General features: G+C 31.2%; 1 protein-coding gene across 1 annotated transcript in view; it reads right to left on the bottom strand.

Annotated features, from left to right (window-relative positions):
* Window positions 1–13336, bottom strand: part of LOC122710485 (octopamine receptor beta-1R-like) — a 59262-nt gene extending 45926 nt beyond the window's left edge. The window contains exons 1-2 of the mRNA XM_043928359.1: window positions 13126–13336; window positions 5982–7306 (exon numbers count right to left, since the gene is read on the bottom strand). Coding sequence (XP_043784294.1) covers window positions 5982–6739 — 758 coding nt within the window. The 5' untranslated portion in view covers window positions 6740–7306; window positions 13126–13336. The remainder of the gene's footprint in view (window positions 1–5981; window positions 7307–13125) is intronic.
* Window positions 13337–13891: the final 555 nt, after the last annotated feature.

Here is a 13891-nt window from a genome sequence, read left to right as displayed (position 1 = left end):
GTATATGAAATAGGTCAATTATCTCATTAATAAATACAATTTCCAAATAAAATAGATCGATCGAGTAGATTCAATTTCAAGAATAAATAAAATCTAATCTTAAATCGTACACGACGAGATGATATTACTTCTTCTTCGTACAACGATGCATGGTACAATTATTTAGAAAAGAGAAAGATTCAAGATAATAAAGGTAAAATATTTCTCTTCTTTCTCTAAAAAAACTAAGATTTTCTTTACCTTAATATTTTATTTATTACGCTAGAAAAACACTTGTCGGCATAATTGATCCTCGCAAAGCTTTTAAATGGTAGAAAACAGCGCGTTCTACAAAAGTTTCTGATACCGGTTAACAAAGAGACTAGGGGGGAACTCTGCAAGGAAACACGTTCTACTACGTTCGTCAAACTTTCCAACACAAATACCAACGCAAAAACACTTGTTTATAAAACACGAGGACCAAGGAGAATTACTGTCGGGGACAAAGGGATGTGAAGGAAGCGTGCTACTTTGAAAGGAGAATCGGCGCTGCTTCGAACTCTCGCGTCGCCAAAGATGGAAGGACGCCCGATTCGCTTTTTCAAAGCTTGGAAAATAGATGCGACAGGCGTCTGTGGTGGTGGTGGTGGTGGTGGGGAGGCAGAGATTCAAAGGTACAAATCCAACGCGTTAAGCGCGAGGACGCGTCACAGTCGCTTAAAAGCATCCCGAAACATCGGGAGGGAAATGTGTTCTTAAATATGGATAGGATTCTGGAATCAACGTGAAAAATGAAAGAAATTCTCGTGATGAGTGTTTTTCCATTGTCCTACATCGATCCCTCTTTTTCTTCTTCCTCTTTCTTTTTCTTTCTTTCATGAGCTTTCCGCGACCGATTTCGTTATTCTATCTTTTACGTTTTTTCTATCTTCTCTTCTTTTATCTTTAACAGCGTCTGATTGCACGTCTCTATGAATAACATGTTTTGCAATATCTGTGAATAGTTATAATATTTGGATTCGTAAGATTCGTTATTTCGTAGATCGATATTTAACGATAAGATAACAGGTTAACGATATAATGGCGATGGTCTGATCATAACCGGTGTTGTTCCACTTGCTCGGCCCATTGATTGTCCCAATCTATTTGCTCGATCATAACGATATTAGTGTATTCGTTTAACCATTTGTTATTTCATTTCATTTTGTCCGATCAATAGCTGTCTCAATGTGTTTATTTCCATACGATTATCTTCTTTTATTCGTTTAACTATAGTTGTGTCATTTTAATTATATAGTCATGACTGTGTTATTCTGTTCGTGTTTTCTATCCAATAGTCTAGCCATAATTATTTCTTTTGATTTAAACAACTTTGATCTACTTTTTCCATATGCACGTCTCTATGAATAATATGTTTTGGAATATCTGTGAATAGTTATAATATTTGGATTCGTAAGATTCGTTATTTCGTAGATCGATATTTAACGATAAGATAACAGATTAACGATAATCTTTAACGCATTGTTAATAAACAAAAATACAAACTTAGTTTAGGAGATATTGTAATTTTTGGAACTCATAAAATCGTATACAAATCTTTCCTTTTACCGGTAAAAACAACGATCGTAGAATTAAGATTAATGCGCATCAACCTAAAATTAGACGCAAATTGGAAAACGTTAGAGTCTCTCGAAGCGTTAGAGATCTCGTTAATAACACCTGAACGGTGACGTAAAAGAAAAAAAAAAAAAAAAAAAACAGGAACCTTGCAGAAAACGTTTCGCTCGATCGCAATTCTCCCTTAGTTTTCCCCTTTTATCAAAGTTGGCATGGAGAGAATGATGAAGGCGGACAACAACGACGCCTCCGTATTTTTTCCCGCAAACGAGACGCAGCATCTCGACGACGCAAAGAAGATGGAACCGAGCGAAGTGGAAAAGGAACGAAGGAAGCAAGGACGAAGTCTGTAAACGAATAGAACGGCGGATAATGGATTCACGAGCGGCCATTCCTGCCGGTGTTTATTATTCAACGATGCCTCGCCTCGATAAATTTCACGATGAGCCAAAAATGGCGCGGGACAATGCGCTCGAACGGAATTTAAAGCGCGCTCTCTCTTTTAAAGCCACTTAGCCACTGACTTCTGTATCGATGTCTATCCGACGAGCCTTGCCTACGAGCTCGTGAACGAAGAACCTTTTTCCATCCATGGAAAATGCCGTTTTCTCGGAACTCATTGTTCGGGAGGTCTTGGAAAATCTGCGATGCAGATGACTTTTATCGGGGTACGAGCGACAAGTGGGAGCGACGGGTTTTGTTAGCAAAGTTTTTTAAAGGGATTATGATTATTCGGGGGATGGATGAATGAGATAGCGGGCTCGAGAAGGGGGAGAAATGCCGAGGATGGGGCGCTTTTTAAATTCGAAGATCGTGGGAATAATAGAGCGAGAAATTATTCAAATTTGGGAGGGAAATATATTTGACGTTGCGATAACGGAGTGAGAAATATATTTTCAGAACACAAGAACGTAGAGTGTTGTATCGCGTAATTCGTATAAAGTTGGTTGTCAAAGAGACTTTCTCAAAGAGAATTTTTGTAAATTGGGAGGGAATGAAAATTGTCAGAAATTGAGGGATATTATTTTATCGTGATGGGTTATGAAAATTGTTGAAAATTAGGATGTTTCCTGCGATATAAATTCGAGAGCTCGTCGTATGATAACGCGTCACGATATTCAGCATGACGAAGACCGAGGACGCCTGTGAATTGATGACCATCGTGGCCTTTTAAAAACTTGATCGCGTGCAACTTCGTAGCCACGATATAAAAGAGCACTCTTGTTTAATTCCTCCGTACCGTACAAGATTCGAAAACTGCCGACCTACAAATTTTTAAGCACCCTTAAAAAGTGGAAAATCCGCAAAGTATGGACTCCAACAATTCGATTATCTTTTCAAGCGAATTTGAATATCTCTCTCGAACTTGGGAATTCTTTTTCAAATTCACTTTCGTTTCGATAGAATTTTCATTCCATGCGTCGAAACATTATTTAAACCCATAATATTTATCATCGTAAGATTTTATTTTTCATTTGTCAATCTTCTCGAATGGAAACAATTCAAACATTCTCGAGACGAAAATTATACACGTGATATCACGAGTGCTACGAGTTTGTTTAGAATATACGGTTATACGGATCTGAGAAATCGAGCAACGAAAGATATTTTGCCTTCGACTGGCAGAATCCTGGGATCGATTCATAATCTCGCCCCTTCGTCGTGAAAGACATGCTTTCCATTTGCAAGCTCAAATTTCTCCATCTCATCTTTCGTGCGATAGTGGTGGGACGATTACGATGGGACATAAATCTTCGTATAAAAGGATCCTTGGCAAAAATGTAGAAGCCTAAAGACACGTGGTGGATCGTAATTATTCGGCACGAGAAATCGATAACAAACAAAATAAAGGATTTGCAATGCAAATTTCTGTAATATATTCGCAAATTTGTTTCTTTGATATTCATACTTTTCTAATTAAAAAATGAACGATAATCTTATTTCGTTCGAATATTTAAGTGTTGGTTAATAATTCGTTTAAAATAAATTAATTTTAAAAAAACTGCGATAAGATGAATGTTTCTAAATGTTTCTTTTTTGGGAAAATTATTTTCAAAAATAATAATTCTATCTTTCCAAAATTGTTAATCCTATTATTTTATTCTAATCTTAAAATATACGATCAAATCAATTTACGTTATATTAAAATATAACATCTCTCATTAACATCTGATTTTAATTTAATTTCCATTAGATTTTCCTTTGGAAAAAACAAATTCATTAATCTAACCTTTCCTCCGCCATTTCACTCGAATAATGGAAACGAAGAAACGACGATGGATCTTAATTTAATTAAGAATACGTACTTCTCTATTATTTATTAATTCGCGTTCATTTAACCAATCAGGGATAAAATTATCGATCAACGAAACTCGAAGAAAATTCATAAGCTTTTCTTCTGTTTTCTCATTTTTTTTCTCTTCCTTTTTTTTTTTTTTTTTTTTTTCTCACTCAACTTCGACCGAGAAAATGGAAATTGTTGTAACGATGCCAACTGAATGCACAAACGTCTCGTAAAGTGAACGTCCAGGTAATTACTCGGTTCTCGCAGCTAATTACGATTTTTGCTTTTTAGTTGTTTCGCATCTCGATGGTGGAGTCGTTTTCTAAAAGCACAGACCGTATTACACGCGAACGAGCTTCTCTATTACGAAGATGGAAAAAAAGATAGAGTCTATGGTTAGAAATAATTTTTAATCGGAGTAAAATTGCTTCTGTCTTATCCTGTAGATTTCAAAATTGAAATTGAATGAGGATTTTAAAGTATCTTGAATAATCTGTCGTTTTCTTTATATATATATAAGCTTTTAATTCATTTTTATTTATTACATGATATAACTGTATATTAAAATAAATATATTGTACATTCTCAGTTTAAATAATAAATTAAAAAACATTGAAAATGTTCACTATAAAATGATTATAAAACGTATTACTTAAATTCTTTTTATTCACTTGGGAGATAAAAATTTAAGAAGAATATATCGATCAGACACATTCTAATAATAGAAAATAACGCAATCTTAACTAGAAACATGTATTCTCGATGAAGAAGAACCACATCTTCAATATTTTTCAGGTATTAAAATTCATCATATACAACGATCGATGCAACATTTCGAAGAATTAACATACGATCCAAACCTTTCGAAAGACGTACGATGTATTGAATCCAATGAAGTGATAAAACAATAATCTCGCATCTCAGATCCAAAACAATTTTCTTGAATTCTCCTCCAAGACGTATAAACGTTCTCAACTGGAGCATTAATTTCTCACGCTAAGCCAACCAGCTGGTATTTTAGTTTTCACTTCGACGCATTCAATTTCCGGTTGAGGAGTGAAAGGAATCTACATTTCCGATATATTTTTGACGTCACCGACCAGAAAGTGTCACCGAGCATCGGGAAACAATTGTCTCTATTGAACGATTCGCAAAATAAAGAAAAATTGAAAAAAATTTTTATAGCGTATATACGTAACGTTGATTCTTCAAAATCTCTCGGTACAAAATGATTTTAAGTCATACGATTAAAAATTCTTATTGTTTAGTTTACACAGAGCGAGAGTCTCTGTAAATTTTTCTAAAATTTAAAAAAAATAGAAATGTACCACTTTTTGATTTTTTCAATCGAAATATAGTTTCACAAATTGGTATAAAATTTTTTTAATAAAATAATTTATTGTCGTGTTCTTTTTCACTTTCAATTCTTGAAACGCTATGCAATATTTTAGCAAAAAAAAAAAAAAAAAAAAAAGGGAAAATATCCCAGAGAAGATGGTAAAGTTGTATGTATGAAATACGTTGCAACGGTGAAACAAGTTTCATATGCCGGAAGCTTTTGTCAATTTTTCGAAATTGATATATCGTGCATAGTCTAAGCGTTTGCGCATAGGATGACCTATTTTAATATAATCCACAAATAGATTTATCGTTAAATCTAGTCACTCGAGAGTAAATATGGGAGAATCGAAAAAGATGAAACGGGCGTATGAATATCGATCGAATCCATGAAGATCCAACTGGAGTGGAAAAGTCGATATGTCGAATTATTCGGAAGTAATCGAATAATTTGAATTTTATTACAAAAATATCTATTTTATATCTGAAAGAAAGAATGAGAATAAAAATACGAAAATTTGTCTAGAAACAATCATAAATACATTGATATTCGTTCGTTGTTAATAAAATTACCGTAAAAGATTCAAAAGAATCTCACTGTAAATAATTACATTTTACACGTGATGTCGTTCAAGACGAAAAACGAGCATAAAACTAAATGAAACGTAACCACGAAAATCTGTCGGTCCCTCTTACGATTTATAAATCTCGACAGTCTCGATTATCGATCAACGATCGACTATATTGAAAGTCAACAACTCACCGATACAGCATCCGCTCTTGACGGTCAGCCTCCTTATAAATCTTGTAATACATCGCGATCATGATGATCCCGGGCAGCCAGAAACTGACACTGGAGCTGATCACGGCATAAGGTTTGTTCACTTGGAACACGCACACGTCCGGATAATTTCTTCTGTACTCGAGGTGTTCCTCGGTAGTGTACCATCCGGCGAATATCGGCAGGAAGCTCATAACCGTCGGCGAGCACCAAACCACGCTCAGCATGGTGCTCAGTCGAAGATTCGTCATGATCAACGGATAGTCCAACGGTTGTACGATCGCGTAATAACGATCCACGCTGATGCAGCACAGATGAAGTATGGAAACGGTGCTGAAAAACACGTCCAACGAGTTCCACACGTCGCACATAAAATAGCCGAACAACCATCTTCCAGAGAGTTCGACCGACGCGTTGAACGTCATAGCGAAAATGGCGACCAACATATCCGCCAACGCTAACGAGACTACGAAGTAATTGGTAATTACGCGAAGCTTCCTGTGCCTCATCACGGACACGATCACCAATAAATTGCCGAACAGGGCGCAGAGAATGATGAAACCCATCACGGTGGCTTTCACCGTTAAAAGAATAACGTGCTCCAATTCGTTGTTCTCCTCGTGATCGTACAAGTTGGAGGAATGATTCGATTGACCGGTATCGACGAAAACGTTCGAAAGATCGGGTAAATCGGTCGTATTCACCACCGATCCATCTTCCATCGTTTCGTTCGCTTCCATCTTCTCTCTCCCTCTCTCCCTCCCTCTCTCTCTCTGTTTTATCGATGCATTGACCGCTGTATTAATCGTTCGATTAATTCCATTTTTCGATCTCCTCTCTTTTGCACGATCTTCTTTTTTTTTTTTTTTTAAATGAGATTTCGACGTTACCGAGAACGGAACCACTGCTCCGTTCTCCCTTCCGCTTCTTGGACGACCTCGACGACGAGGCTGCGAGAGAGATCCTGCCAGGCCATTGAAGAACGGAAATGAAGTTTGGTTTAGTTTGTTAACGGGGGATATCGAAGGGTTTATGCGGGTTAGATGTTGATAGAAGCTCCATTCCACAGTTTGATGGTTTCCAGTCAAACACTTTAGCGGGATAATGCGAGTTGAAAAGCGAAATGGGATTGGTCGGAGAGAGAAGAGAGAAGTTGGTTTGTACGGATTCGAAGCTTAACCAAGATTCTCGAGACGATTCGTTGGAGACGTTCCAGAAGGTACGTTACACGGATGAATTTTGATCCGATGTATGATAGTTTGAGGCGAAGTTTGTCCCTCCGTCCGCTTTTCGAACATGGTAAAAGCCTGGAATTGGAAAAGACAGAAGATTGAAATTGACCGAGATATTCGATAGGATGAAATTTTAATTCTCTACTATTCGAATCGACTTCAGCGATCAGCTGAATGTATGAATATTATGAAATACGATTATTATTATTTATGCGATATATATCGTTGCATTTATAAATCTTCTCTCTAATTTTTATATCTCTTTTATCTTTATTTCATATAGATATTCTTTATTATTCTTTATTATTATAAAGATCGAAGACGTGGAAAATTTAAGGAAACAAACTTATTGAGAATCATTTTTTCAAATGATTGAAGAAGATATATATTTTCTCGATTAATTATATACTTTTTTTATTTATATATTTTTACCAAATTTTCACGAATTTTAATTAATAAAAGAGAACTATGAGTTATGATATTTTATTCCATTCTCTTCGATACTGATATTTTTTTATTTGTTTTAACAACAAATAACATAGTTTATTATAACTGATTTTAATTTTATTAATACAACACTTGGACAATAGAAGATTAATTAAAATAATATAATTATAAATGAATAATATATATATACCGTATCATTCTCAAAATAAACCAATATTTTTATATTTTAAACGGTAAAAAACAAATCGCTCCGTATATCGATTGTTGGGAATTGCACAACGTGATACATGATTTAAAATCATCGTATCGTTGAAACGTGCACATCGGTTCGTTTCGCAGAATTCATCTGTGCTTCTCTATCACGGAGAAAATTAAATTTCGAATGGAACGGGATTACGAGAGAATTGGGTGGAACAATACCTTGACAAATATATAAATAAGCAACGGTTGATCGAAAGATCACCAATTTCTGAAGGATTGCATCATACAGCAAATATTGTTAAACCACGGTTCGTTAAACTACCGTTGAAATTGCTTTCAAAAAATTGCTACGATAAAATTGTCCATAGATGCAAAAGTGTCACGAAATATTTAAGATTTGTTATTAAATATTATCCTTACGGGTAAAAAATCAAATGAGATTATTCAAAGAAAAATATATTTTTGAAAAATCCTGTGGAGAATTATTATTTCTAATCAAACGAGAATTCCTTCTAAAAATCATATTTTTCTACCGTCAAACAATAGAAAATAACATGTTATCGCACAACATCAAATCTTCTGGGAAATTAAAATGTATTTCCTTCCACAGGATTGTAGAGAAAGTGGAAACGAAACAAGAAATCTATATTTTCAACGAGCCTTTTATTTCCATTAATCATCCGTCTGCTGACAATTTTAATCGCAAAAAGTATTGTTGTCATGCAAAGTCGCAGGAATAATCCTTTAAATGCAAATTTATATTTATTGCGGCTATTCACAATAAGATTTACAATACATTACATTCACATTGAACAGATATCGATTCTGAATCTAATATTAGGTTTTTAATTAATGATAAAATATTTTTCACGATTTTAAGAATTTTGTTCGATACCGTTAAATTCTCTTATTTCTTGAAACATCTGTATATTGAATTCTTAATTTTATTCGCGGTTAATTTTTATCGATTTAAAATAAATTTCTCTCAATTGTAGATCTCTAATGAACAGAGTAAATATTAAATTAATTATACGATTCAATTAATTATTGGTGATCATTTTCTAAATTCTCATTTATCAATATTATTTATTAATCACACTTATATATTATTAATTGAACTTTCAATTTATTTTGATTATATTCGTAATCAATAATTCATTTCTTCGTAGATTTAACGAAATTAAAAAATCAGCATCTATGTGTTTCAAATTGAACAAATTCAAAGATTTTCATCCATTTATTTTCTCACTTTTTTTACACTCGATTAACGACATCAACGGTCAATTCATTTCGTGAACAAACAACGCTTTCCCTTTTTCTCAATTACAAATACCCATTACAAAATAATTGACACACCAACTATTTCCCTCGATATTTCAATTTCCCATCGATAATTGATCGATCGATTCCACGATCAATTAAACTCGTCCATCGTTTTCCACTTTCTCTTTCGGTTTTTTTTTTTTTCAAACAAAACATTACATTAACCTATTCATACTTGGAATAAAAGTAGGCTAAACTAACAAACTGTTCAACGATGAAAATACAATTTTAAAATAAAAGTATTAGAAATCATCCCCACGATGCCGTCATATTTATTTCGACATTAATCATTGAAAATTGATAATTGAAAGTTATTCGTATATTTCGTTTTAATTTCATTAATGAAGCCAATTACAAGTAAAACTTCGCTATTAATCAATGCTAAGCGACGTATATATCACGGATTTTCCATATTTTTTTTCAATTAACGCTAAGAAATAAAGATTTGAAGAATTATTTCCTGAATATTTTAAGAAATATATAAATTTCATTTCATATATAAAATTATGTTTCAAAGTGTTTCATGTGCTTCTAAAATTTTATTGGTAGAAATATTTATATTTATGTGTTTTTTCAAATAAAATAATCTACTTAATAATAGATAAATGTATTCTACCATTGAAAATGTGAACCATTTGAAAATTAAATTGAAAATTTTAGACAATATATTCTGAATAATTTTTAATGAATATATTAATATATTTTTATTAGCGAAGTTTAACTTTGGACGTTGATCTAACATAAGATGAATTAGTAATTACGATCTCTTCCTTTAAACATCTCAATTATATTCTCAAGCATCAAGATGTTCCGAAATCAATTAGATGAAACTGTAGACCGAAATATCCCAAGTTTATTGACATTTGACGCATCAAGCTGGATTTGTATCATTACTAATATTGAATTATTAAGAGGTAAATATCCTTTCTCATTAATTTAAAAAATACCGATTTAAAATACACTTTCTACGGAATCGGAAAGTAATTTTTAACGCTTGAATTCATCTCTTGATTTCTAAACAAATTAGGAGGATAATAATATGGAAAATCCTTATAAATTTTTTAAAATGATGTGATGATCAGACACTGTTGTAATAAAATATTAATTCGTATATTATTTAATGAAAATCAAAAAATAATTTGCCATTTTATAAACATTATAAACATTAAAAATCTCACAAGCTAATCGAGATTTTTAGAATAATGAAATAGCAATGTAAACGAGTATTAAATCCAAACAAAACTTGAAACCTCTCCTTAATGAAAAAAATGTTACAAAAGTTCGAGAGCACGAGATAAATTTTCATTAAGATTGTGTCCTCGGGCACAGACATTGCACCTGGTACAGCAATTAGAAGATTCGTGTATAGGAATGAGAACAACGCGTGGTTTGTTTCAAGCGATAAATCGTGGAATTGCAGATGACGCTGTGTTTTCGAATTGTGAAGTGATGAAGAAATGTTTGAGATATAAGATCGTTTCGTAAGATCGTGTTTATTTCTATCTATGATAGAACAAAAATTATAACGTAGCGTAAAATAATCTAGGAAGACGAAAAAAAATTTATGGTTTGTTAAATTTAATAAAATTTATGTAAGAAAGGATAAAAAAAATTAATTAATTATAATCCAAAATTAAGATCTCTAAATCTTTTCATTTCGGTATTTCTTTTTCCTTTTTAATAGGATTGTAAGACACGAAGAGCAAAAAGAACATTGAATATAAAGATTAGCAATAGATTTGGAAGGATATAGAAGGATACGTGACTTTAAAAGCGTTAAAAGCAGTATAATATATAATATAAAACAGTTATCGTTATATTTTAATATATCTTACAATTTTTGAATTGATAATATTAAAAATTAATCAAAGGAAAAAAATAGTGAATTAAAGTTCAATTTTTAATTTACAATTAATCATTATTATTATTATTTTTTTTAAATCAAGAAATTTTTTAACATCATAATTTCAGCTTCGTAAAAATTATTTTTAACGAATCGCCCGAGTTTTTTAACAAGCATCGAAAATACATATGCACTTATGAACCGGCCTGATGTTTTATTTTATTTTTCACGGTAGATGTGGGCTTTGTCAATATTTTTTCGCGTGGAAGTATTCGTTTTTTTTGGAAGATGGAAAAAGTATTGACGAAAAATATAATATTGTTCGGAAATAAACCGATATATATCTACGCGATAGTTTCGCATAAAATATAAATAAATGATAATATAAATATCTCATATATTTTATGAAATAATTTTAATATTGGTTTTTTAAAATTTTTTAAAATGAAATTTAGACTTTCTAAATTCTAAATTTTTGTAATACTACAAAAAGATATTATAATCTAATGTTTATTCAATCTTAATAAAATAATATTACATACAACGATTATATTATATCATACAATTTAAAAATGATAAATATATATCGAAATTAATATTCAAATAACATGTTTGAAAGCAAAAATTTTTGCAAATGCTAAATAAATTATTAAACTCTTAAACAAATTTCATCGTGACAATAACGAAACATTATCCATTCATTCAAATCATCATTCTTGAAGAGAATTTCACCATAAATCTCTACCATTTTATCAAATTACTATCCAATATGGGACTCTTCCATTACTTTTAACTGCAGGAAAGTATAGTATCGAATATAACGTAGCTACAAGGAGACGATTCATTCTTTAACGAAATAACACTCGTAAATCGAGAAAACCAAGACGTCGATATCTAGCTCGTAACAAATTTATCCCTTATCTATTTCCTCGATTTCATTCTTTCGCATTGTCAAGTAAGAAGTTCGAATCGTAAGAAGCTCTATCTTCCTATCTCCTAAGATCCACCTACGTTCCGAATATCTTTCGTTATTTGCAATTTTTCACTTTATGCCGATTTTATTTACCACCTCCCCCCTTTAGATACGTAAACACTTTTATGAAAGGAACTCTTACCGGAAATACTTGGACGAACTTGAGAAATAAATCTAAATGGTTTGCATTAATAGTGATGAATGATCGATAGTGTTGAAATGAAAAATGTGACAGAAATGTGTGTTAGAAAGGAAGAAATTTTAGAATGATAAATTTTTAAATTTGAACTCTGTTTCATAAATTCTATATTAATATATATTAATGCACAGAATGTTCTCTAATTTTAATTAAATTTTCAATCATTCTAAACTTTTATTTTATATTTTTATCGAGTGATATTTTTATTAAGAATTATTAATGAATTATTATTAAGTAGTATATTAAAATATGAAAGGTAAAAAAAGAATATTGAATTATTCTTTAAAAATAAATCATAATTCCCTTAATTATTAATTTAATAATAACAAGTTTTCCAACTAATTTAATAATAAATAATTCTTGAAACTTTGTTGAAGACACGTCGCATCATAGTGCTTCGCAAATAATCCATCGTAAATCTACGATACGTACCAACGATATTTAAAGATCAATTAAATTTTCAAAAATTTGATTCTGATATAATTTCGATGACCCAAAAACTTATTTGATCGATCTATGAATATATGACTCATATCATATCATATCATACGATATATATTCATAAATATCAGAATGTTATAGAAAATACAATAAATTTAAAACACTATTAGATAATTATAAAAATTCACATAAATAATTTTTATAAACTTATAGATTATTGAATAATTGTTATACATTTTGTATTTTTTGCATGAATAAAAGAATCATAATTGATCGAAACATTTTACAGAAAAAAATCAACAATTACTATTCCAATATTTATGAACGTGATTATATTGTATTATACATAAAAGGATATATATTTCTCGTCTCCTGAGAGTAAAAATATATCTAAAAATATCTAAGGGAATGGAATATTCAATAAGAATCGAATAATCCTTGGTGTGTGTAAAAGGTGAACAATTTACCTCAAGGTTCCACAGGTGCTGTGATTCCCGACATGTATCGGACATGATCGACGTGAAATTCTTATTTCGTTTCTTCATTTACGATCAACATTCTGCCTATCGATTCTTCTACTGTCCACATTATTCTAAAATATATCACTGACACTTTTCAAAATTATCTTCGATTCACTTTTAATCGATTTTAAAGGAATTTCTTTCCATACGACATCTTGTATGGAATCGTAACTCTGATGATTTAATTTTAGATTGTTATTATAATTTTATTATAATGTTTAATTTAATTTTACTTTTGATAAAGTAAATTATCAGTTGTTTCTTTTTTTTTAATACACATCATATTTATCTTCCTCTTTTTAAATATTTATTTCTTCTTTTTTTCTTTTTTTGTCAATTATCAATTACTCGATATCTTTGGATCGATTACTTTCAATGAAATAAATTTAATCTTTTCAGTTGGTAGTTACTATAAAATTTATTTTCTTCAGGGATTCACATTCTTTTTAATCTTTCTCTCTTTAAATATTTGTTCCCTTTTTCTTTTTCTTTTTCTTTTTTTATTTTTTTTTTTTTTTTGTTATTAAAGAAATTATATATTAATACACCGATTGAAATTATAAATATATGAATCCAATCCAAACACACCGAATTAATCACACCGAAGAATTAAGATAAAATGTACATTGATTTTAATTAAAATATCCACTACAATTATTTCTTTAAAACATCGTTATTCTCATTTCTCTTCAATATAATTGTAATTAATTGT

The sequence above is a fragment of the Apis laboriosa genome, unplaced genomic scaffold, assembly GCF_014066325.1.
Source record: "Apis laboriosa isolate Shangri-la unplaced genomic scaffold, ASM1406632v1 scaffold14687_cov151, whole genome shotgun sequence".
In the NCBI taxonomy this organism is placed as follows: Eukaryota; Metazoa; Arthropoda; class Insecta; order Hymenoptera; family Apidae; genus Apis; species Apis laboriosa.
Note: the sequence above shows the minus strand (reverse complement) of the source record. Positions and strands in the feature narration are given on the sequence as shown.